The sequence below is a fragment of the Budorcas taxicolor genome, chromosome X (genome assembly GCF_023091745.1).
Source record: "Budorcas taxicolor isolate Tak-1 chromosome X, Takin1.1, whole genome shotgun sequence".
In the NCBI taxonomy this organism is placed as follows: Eukaryota; Metazoa; Chordata; class Mammalia; order Artiodactyla; family Bovidae; genus Budorcas; species Budorcas taxicolor.
Genome location: NC_068935.1, coordinates 85,302,384 through 85,312,205, shown reverse-complemented (window position 1 = coordinate 85,312,205; position 9,822 = coordinate 85,302,384). Strand labels below are relative to the sequence as shown.

The window sequence follows — 9,822 nt, the reverse complement described above, 5'->3', positions numbered from 1 at the left end:
AGCTAAATTATATCCATGTGTTTTTAAACACATGCTTTCAAATTCTGTTTGACAATAAAAATCTGTTTCAAAATTAAAGCAGATAAGAATATTTAACTTCTCTGCACTTTATTATCTTTTAATTATACCTCAATAAAAACTTTATAAACATTAAAGCAGGCATACAAAAACTGTCAGCCAAACTTATTTAAGCCAAACTTATTTGAAAACAGTTAACACAAAAACCCTGACCTGATATAAATCCCTCAGAAATGTTCTCACTTTGGGAAAGGCTCTGGGATCCTTCACAAGCGCCTAAACTGAGAGAATCAGAGCATTTTCCTTGAAAGTATTACTTTTGTAAACACTATCCACAAGTTAGCTTTTTATGCTTGTTAGCTGGGTGAAATAGTTACGAGTGTGTCCCCAACAAGCAAGTCTAGGAACAGGCACTGAACACTTATAAGCATTAGGTGTATTGACTTGGTAAATTAAGATACTGTGAAAGGAACTCAACCTTGTGCAGAGCAAAGGAAGAGGGTAGTGAGTTTGACAGTATCTGAAATATTGGTCCCTGGTCTCTCCCTGAAGAGTGTTTCCAGGTACCAGTGGAGTTAGAAACTTCCTACAGACACCAGGTCTGGGAGTCACATGCTGTAGCTTCAAAAGATAAATAGTTTTAGTGTCTGATAACCATGGTCTCTTGCAAATCCATTAACAATGCATGGACTCTTAATATGTATGTATATCAATGTGTTATTATAATTGGAATGCTGCCCCCAAAGTATTTACTGAGCAAATTACTCTGGTCCCAGCTGTTCTCACTGGCCTCTGGCAAAAAAACCCACAACCACCCAAACTTTTGGACAATATTAATCCCTATAATGTGCTTGTAAAAACTAGACTTGATACCAGTTCAAAAACTGCAAACCAATTTAGTGTGGAAAAATTTATTCCATCTTACTACAATTCCTCCCAACATATACTATAGTCATTTTGGTGTATGAGTTTTCCCCAATATATGAGGCAAAGGCAAAGATGGAGGTTTTCTTGGAATTTCTAATCACCTCTGCATTGAACTGTGGGAAAGAGGATATGTCTTGCTTTTACCATGGCAATCCTGTTTGGAATCATGGGGAGGATTTTCCCTGTCTGAACTCTCTCTCTTTACCCTGACTTTTTCTTCATTCCCATCACTTTCTGTTTCTGAATCACTCAGCTCCACATCTGGGCAATACCCATCATTCTCCTGATATGGAGCTCTCCCTGCAGACCGCCTAACAAGTTGCTTGCCCCAGAGCTGCTCTTTGGGGTTAATATTCTTGGCTGCCTTCACATAGCGCTGGAGGCTCTCTGTGGTCTTCATCCACTTATTGGTGGCCTCCTTAAAGGACCTGCTGGAGTGCTCTACAGTAGATTTTCTAAGGCTGCCCTGACTACCCAAGTGGGAGCTGAGCATGGGCTCCTGGTCAGAGAACATCTCACCTGAGCTGTCTTTTTGGGTGACATCCCCAGACCAGGTACCCTCTAGGCCATTGGATTTGGCAAACTTGGGGTTAGGTTGATTTTTCCCATTCCCAATGGAAGACTGTCCATGCAGGGCAGCCTGAAGGACCAGAGGCTTTCCCAGAGACTGCCCATGATAGAACTTAGGAGATGTAGGTTTGCAAGCAGGACTGGGATCCTCTGCTTCACTTCTATCATCGCTGGGATTGGTCAGTAAACAGTCAGTCTGGCTCTCTTGTGGATGCTTTGGGTATGACTTCATTCTCATTTCCAGTGAATCTTGAGCCACCTGCATGCTCCTCATATTACAAACAGGGGAGCTGTCATCAGGAGAGAGAGGTCCATGATCAGGCTCTGTGGAGCTGTTACTACCATCTTCTGTGGCTGATTTGGGCATTTTTAACTTTAAGGTAATTCTTGGTGGTGGGTAAAACAATGAATTTTCTAGTGCATTTGTCACAGGAAGCCCTGAGATTAAAAAAAAGAAAGGTTTATTTTAACAACCAATCTAAATAACAGCATCTGTTTTCATGCAAATGGAAATAACAAGAAAGTGGGGGCAGCAATACTCATAATTAGACAAAGTATACTTTAAAACAAAGTCTATAACAAAGACAAAGAAGCACATTAAATAATGATAAAGGGAGGAATACAAAAGGAAGGTATTACACTTGTTACCACATATACCCAAATAGAGGAACAACAAATATAAACAGCAAATACTAACAGAGATGAAAGAGAAATTTACAATAATACAGTAATAGTAGGAGACTTTAACGCCCCACTTACATTAGTGGACAGATCACCCAGACAGAGCATTAACAAGTAACTGTGATCTTAAATGACACAATAGACAAGTTGGACTTAACTGATATCTATAGGATATTACATCCCAAAACAGCAGAATACACATTCTTTTCAAGTGCACCTGGGATGTTTTCCAGGATATATCATATGTGAAGCCACAAAACATTTCTTGGATTATAAGAATTAACATTGTTAAAATGGCCATACCACATTTTTTACAGAATTACAATAAATAATCCTAAAATTCATATGGAACCACAAAAGACCCTGAACTGCCAAAGCAACCTTGAAATAAAAGAACAAAGCTGGACGTATCATGTGCCCAGACTTCAGACTATACTATAAAGCTACAGTAATCAAAACAGCATGGTACTGGTGCAAAAACAGACACACAGATTGATGCAACAGACTAGAGAGCTCAGAAATAAACCCACACACCTGTGGTCAGTTACACTTGCCTGCAACAAAGGAGGCAAGAATATACAATGGAGAAAAGACAGTCTCTTTAACAAGTGGTGCTGGGAAAACTGGACAGCTTCATGTAAAACAGTGAGATTAGAACACTTCCTCACATCATTTATGAAAATAAACTCAAAATGGATTGAAGACCTAAAATGTAATACCTGAAACCATAAAATTCCTAGAAGAAAACAGAACACTTTTGACATAAATCACAGCGGTATTTTTTTTTTTTTGGCTCTGTCTCCTAAGATCAAAGAAACAAAAGCAAAAATAAACAAATGGGACCCAATTAAACCTAAAAGCTTTTGCATGCAAAGGAAACCACTGACAAAATGAAAAGACAACCTACAGAATGGGAGAAATTTTTTGCAAATGGTACAACCAATGATGAGTTAATATCCAAAATACATAAAACAGTTCATACAACTTGATATTATAAAAATAAGCAACCCAACTAAAAAATGGGAAGAAGACCTGAACATTTTTTGGAAGACATATAGATGGCCAACAGGCACATGAAAAGATGCTCACCATTAATAACTATTAGAGAAATGCAAATCAAAGCCAGAATGAGATATCACCTCACACCTGTCAAAATGGCTATCATCAAAACATTTGCAAATAATAAATGTTGGAGAGGATGTGGAGAAAAAGGAACACTTGTACACTGTTGGTGGGAGTAAACTGCTGCAGCCACTATGGAAAACAGTAGGGAGGTTCCTCAAAAAGCTAAAGTTAGAACTACCATAGGACCCAGCAATTCCACTCCTGGGTATATACCTGGAACGAAACAAAAACACTATTTCGAAAAGGTATGTGCACCCTAATTTTCACAGCAGCACTATTTACAATAGCCAACATATGGAAGCAACTGAAGCGCCCATGAACAGAAGAATGGATGAAGAAGAGGTGAGATAGATATATATATATATATATATGCACACACACACACACACAATGGAATATTACCATAAAAAGAATGAAATTCTACCATGTGCAGCAACATGGATTAACCCAGAGAATATGCTGAGTGAAATACGTCAGCAGCAAAAGACAAATACTTTATGACATCACTTATATGTGGAATCTAAAAAATAATACAAATGATTATATATGCAAAACAAACAGACTCACAGATATAGAAGACAAACTAGTGGTTAGCAAAGGAGAGAGGGAAAGGGGGAGGGAAAAATTAGGGTATGGGATTGAGAGATACAAACTAGTATGTATAAAATAAACAACAAGGATGTATTGTATAGCACAGGGAATTATAGCCATTATCTTTTAGTAACTTTTAATGGAATAAATCTGTAAAAATACTGAATTACTATGCTGTGCACCTGAAACTAATGTAATTTTGTAAAGCAACTATATTTCAATAAAAAAAATAAACAAATAAAGGCATACATTCTTACAGCAGTGTTCACATACCCACTCTTCCAAATACTGAACAAACACCTATGTTTGATATGTGCATATAGCAGCTGAAGTTAGCTGAACTAGAGGTTAGGGTGGGAATTGCTACAGGTGGAAAACTTAGCACTGCCACTTTTTGCTGTGTGACTCCCAACCTCTTCACCTCTGTTCTCCTAGTCTGTAAAAATAATCACAAAGACTAGTGTGATGCCTCATACATCCTTTCTGCTCCTTCTATTTCTGAAAAGAATGTCACTAGCAATGGTTTAGAATAGGGCCTTCCTATTTGTGTGTCTGTACATGTGCATGAGTGGGTACCGCATAGCATTCAGAACTTGCCTTAAACACAGTCGGGCTTCCCTGGCGGCTCAGATGATAAAGAATCTGCCTGCAATGTGGTAGACCTAGGTTCGATCCCTGGGTCAGGAAGATCCCCTGGAGGAGGGAATGGCACTCTGGTATTATTGCCTGGGAAATCCCATGGACGGAGGAGCCTGGCAGGCTACATACAGTCCATTGGGTTGCAAAGAGTCAGACATGACTGAGCGACCAACACTTTCCCTTTCTTTTACTCTGAACATAGACATTTCAGATCACACTTTCCAGTCTTCCTAAAGCAAGTCAAATACAAACTCACAAGAATGTAGTACAGGTTTTGGTGGTTCCCATATATTTTATGTCCTTAACTTAAAATAATTTCTTCACTATGAATGACCACCATGGAGGTGTGGGGCAGGTTTTGTAGTGGCAAGGCCCCCAGAAAAGATCATGATGTTTCTGCCAATCATAATATTTCTGCTGTTATGGGCTTGGCCTTGGGAGTACTGGCAACAATTACCTGGTTATATCAACTCTATAATCATATTTAGGACAAGTCTTCCTCTCTCTATTATTCTGAGTGTTCTGAAATCAAAAGGGCACTAGTATCAAACAATTTATTTTTGTATAAGGACTTGTCCTTTGCCCATTACCATCTCACTGCAGCCTCACAAAGACGACATACAGAGAAGACAACTATTAGGTGCCCCAGTGGACATCTGTTCCCTCAAGGTCCAAACTGAACACTCAGTCCCCACTTCTATCAGGGCCTGCCATCTGTTGCTGCCACAAGCAGTTATGGGGCTGGGTCCCACTAATCAGAAGCCACATGGTCTAGGGGCCAATTTCCTTGGCACCATGGAGGCTCTTCCTGCTGTCCTCTGGTTCTCCTTGTCTTGTCTATCATGGTACTCTTATGGCTGAGCAGCCCTGCTGTCTCCTCCTACACCGTTGTGCCGTGGCTTCTGATCCTCACAACTTTCCATAAGACTTTGACACCTACCTGACACCTTATTTCTGGGTGTCTCTCTTGCTCTATAGCTGGCCCTTGGCAGAAGCTGGGTTCTGCACACATTGCTCAGTGACCCCTAGTTGTCCAGGCTCTGCCACTGACCTCTGTATTAAATGAGGCAAAGGGAGGTTACAAATATCTCTGAATATGACTGTCATCATTACAGCCAAGCTCCTATGCTTAGAGTACTGTAATTATGTTCACTTGTTTCTCTCACCAAGTGGGCAGAGTTCTCTGAAGGAAGGAATTCTGTCTTGTTCGCTGCTCTGTCTTCTAGCTCAGCTCTTAGTTCATAGGAGGTGCTCAACAAACATCAGTGAATAAGTGAAAAGATAAGAACCCAGATCTCCTACTAAATTCTGGCTAAGGATTTGTCATTAATATAACAGACTGTTAGGATGAGTAACCCTGGAATTAAATGTTTTCCGGAAACTAGGATTAGATCGGATCCTATTGATTTCTAAATTAATCCAATGATTTTAGAATCATTTCATGGCTCCAACTAACAGCCTCCAATATCTGTCTGGGACGTAAGTTATCTGTCCTAGATTTGCAACTCCACCAAACTCTACCCTGGGATTTCTTGCCTCATGAGTCAACAGTGAAATGGGCCATGTTACATCATGGTTGGACTAGAACAAATGAATTTAAAAGATTTTTAAGTGAAACAATTGATACAAAATTTATCCAGCTTACCTGCAGCAATTTCCTCATTAGCAAGCTTGACTTGCAAACCAAAGATCTGTTCTTGTAATTTGTTGTATGATAGTTTCATTTTTTCTCGTCTGCTTATCATGTAGCACAGGTTTCGGACCTGTAAACCCAACCCCCAACAAATAAGAGAGTTTTGTCATGTTACACAAACCTGACAACTGAACATTGTTTAGCTAAAACTAAGACAAGTTAACTTTAAGTTACATGGGGTGGGGGGCTGAGGAGAGAAGACAGAACCTAAAAGCTGCATAAAGAGAGCTGCTACATAGGTATTCACATGGCACGGTCAATGGTGGGATCATGGTTCCCGTATTAATCAGCAGCACAAGCAAAAGCTCCAAAGCTACCTTCTCAAGTCTACTATTCCTGTCGTGTCATGGGCTTGATATTTATCTGTGCAGTCAGGCTGGAGAACTGAATGATGACTTAACAGTTTAGCTTTCCATTTAGATCCCTGAGTAAATGGTGGCAATGCTGGATCCAGTATTCTAATGAGTGCTGGACCAGCAGGATAAAAGTCTGCTGGGAAGACTGGAAGTAGCTTTTTTGCTCACACTTTCAGCTCAGTCAAGTTTCCATAGCCACAAGGGTGAAATCCTCACTCTCTCATGCTCTCCCATCTGGACAAGTTACTCAAACTTTCTGTGTCCCAGTTTAATCATCTGAAAATAGGGATAAACTGTACCTTCTTCATATGCATGTCAGGATTATGAGTTAATATTTACAAAATGCTTAGAAGAGTGGTACCACATAGTAAGTGCTATATATGTGTGAGTTAAATTTTAAAAAGTGAGTGCAATCAACCTTGCAACACTGGAAGGACTGAAGCTGAACCTCTAATACTCTGGCCACTGGAAAAGACCCTGATGCTGGGAAAGACTGAAGGCAGGAGGAGAAGGGGATGGTAGAGGACAAGATGTTTGGATGGTATCACTGACTGAAAGGACATGAGTTTGAGCAAACTCTTGGAGATGGTGACGGACTGGGAAGCCTGGCGTGCTGCAGTCCATGGGGTCGCAAAGAGTCGTACATGACTGAGTGACTGAACAACAAAAAATCTATTAGTTCCTCTCCAAATTCTGGTAGCAGAGAAAAAAACAAGCCACCATTACACTTGATTATAAGATTCTCTAGGGTAAACACAGGACCTAACTTATCTTTAAATCCCTACAGTACCTAATTTAGTGTGAGTGAGTGAGTGAGTGAGAGAGTGAGTGAGTGTGTGTGTGTGTGTGTGTGTGTGTGTATCTCATGAGTTACACTGAATTATCTGGCACAGAGGCTCTCAACCAGGAGTAATTTTTCACCCCTAGATGGCATCTGGTAATTTGGGAACATTTTTGGTTATCACAATTGGGCATGTTGGGGGTTTGCTACTAGCATCTAGTGGGTAGAGGCCAGGGATGCTGCTAAACATTTTACAGTGTCCCCCACAACAAAGAACCATCCAGTCCCAAATGTCAATAGTACCAAGTTTAAGAAACTCTGATCTGGCACTTTCCTAAGCAAAATTCATTCTTTCTTCAGCCTGCAGTCTCATAAGTGTGTCAGTAAAATATAGCTGAGCCAATTTAGGTTCAACAGTGGAAAAAAAGTAAACCAAGTGAAAAATTTATTTCATATTTAAGGTTCATAAAGCATCTAAGTGAGGATAGACTCTTCTATTCTCTGATGTGTCTAGTAGAATTTCAACTAAGCCCAACATTTGGGGCCACAGTGAAATCAGAAGATAAGCAAGGGCACAGAAGCCTATACTACAACTATAAATGGTTGTTGTTGTTTTTTTTTAATCTAGAAGTGTGGCCTCCATTCCTATGCAGACCAAGACGTATACACTAGGTCATAGTTGGTCACCTTACCCTCTCTAGGTCTTGCCGTAGGTGCATAAACATTCTCATGCGAGTGTGAATACTCTCTTCTCTTGGCTGTACCAGGACATTTTCTTCTTCCTCTTTTGGAGGAAATAATGGCTTATTGAAGTTACTCTTCCGCTTCAGCTTCCAGTAGTTATAGATGAAGTCCACAATTAGCATGGGCAGCCCGAGCTCTGTGGCCACATCTTCCACTTTGACCATGGAATAGAACTCCTCCTCCAGCTCCCGAAGCTTCTGTGCCCGCAGACTGGTCTTCTCACTCTTGGCCTGGCTTTGCTCTGAAGCCCTGTGTAGGGGGTACTCAGACTCCCTGAGCCTGCTTTGGCTGTGCTTGAGGCAGTATGACTTGAACTTTACTTCATCCCCCTTATCTAGGATGGTCTTCATTTCTAGGCTGTGCTCGAAGGCACAGGTGACATGGAAGGCAGTGATGCAACTTTTTATTGAGCACTGTGGGGAGAAAAGATATGTTAAGGCAGCAGGGCTGTGTGGGGAAGAGGAAGCTCTATGTACCTGGGCCTAAACTGAGAGCTCATAGGAAGCAAAGAAAAGACAGGGAGAAAGTTGGTCTTAAACTGACTATGACGGACACCTTACAAGAAAGCCTGGAAATCTGCTCTTTTACAAAACAGTAAAAACAGAGGCAAAAAATTTTTTTTTCAAACTCTTCTTTAAATTTTAGCACAAGCGTTAAGTTTTTCTGAGAATTCTTCTTTGGCCCCTATAAAGAGTCATGCTGTATTTTTTCTGTGACCCCAATATCACCTAATGGTCCTTTTAAACTATACTTAGAGCATAACAAATGTAAAATTCCTGGCCATGGTTCTTAAAGACAGAAGCTGTGTCATTCATCTTTGCATTGTCATCAACTATTGAACTAGCAAGTGCTCAAGAAATGCTTCTGAACAAATGAAAGAAAAACAGAAGCAATATTACTGCCAGAACAGCTACTGGTTCTAAAAAAGTCACAGGAACTCCAATATTTAAGTAACCTAACTTCTTGAAATTGGTCTTATAGAGCTGTGCTGTCCAACATGGTAGCTAAGGTAGCCAACTGGCTATCTTAAATTACATATAAAATAAAATTAAAATTACATACAATTAAAAATTCAATTCCTTAGTCACACTAGCCACATTTCAACCATAATGGACAGCACAAATTTCCATCACATCACAGAAAGTTCTACTGGACAGTATGGTTACAGACAATATGGAATTAAGTTTATAATATTCTTCAATTCATAGATGTAACACATTTCTTAGGTACCATTATGGGACATGCACTGAGGATTCACAGGGAGGCAAAGAGAACCTAGCCCATGACTGCTAGACTCTTGTGCTTCAGTTAGTTTCAATTACCATTTGTTATGGCTATGTTACAGTTTTCCTCCCAACGATTTAACATGCACATGTATTTTTATTTTTATGCAAATAAAAGAAGGAAAGCAATGGAGGATCTGTTTCAAAAGATATGTGGGAATTCCCATGATTAAAGCCAAGTCTCACATCTTTTGGAAGCATGCATCTGGAGGGCAGACTGCTCAATTATCTATATGTTGGGTTTTTGATAACAAAACATAGAGAATGACCTTGGATACGAATAAAGACTAAAAAAATGAAAAACCTGGCAGGCTTCCTTAAAGATTGAGAAATTCAACACTTGAAAATACTGGCAACACAAGAAAAGATATTCAACATCGCTCGTTATTAGAGAAATGCAAACCAAAATAATAG

At 39.9% G+C, this 9,822-nt stretch overlaps 1 protein-coding gene across 1 annotated transcript in view; it reads right to left on the bottom strand.

Annotated features, from left to right (window-relative positions):
* Positions 1–922: 922 nt before the first annotated feature.
* JADE3 (jade family PHD finger 3) overlaps positions 923–9,822 on the bottom strand; it is a 78,079-nt gene continuing 69,179 nt past the window's right edge. The window contains exons 9-11 of the mRNA XM_052663794.1: positions 8,074–8,538; positions 6,197–6,314; positions 923–1,953 (exon numbers count right to left, since the gene is read on the bottom strand). Coding sequence (XP_052519754.1) covers positions 1,043–1,953; positions 6,197–6,314; positions 8,074–8,538 — 1,494 coding nt within the window. The 3' untranslated portion in view covers positions 923–1,042. The remainder of the gene's footprint in view (positions 1,954–6,196; positions 6,315–8,073; positions 8,539–9,822) is intronic.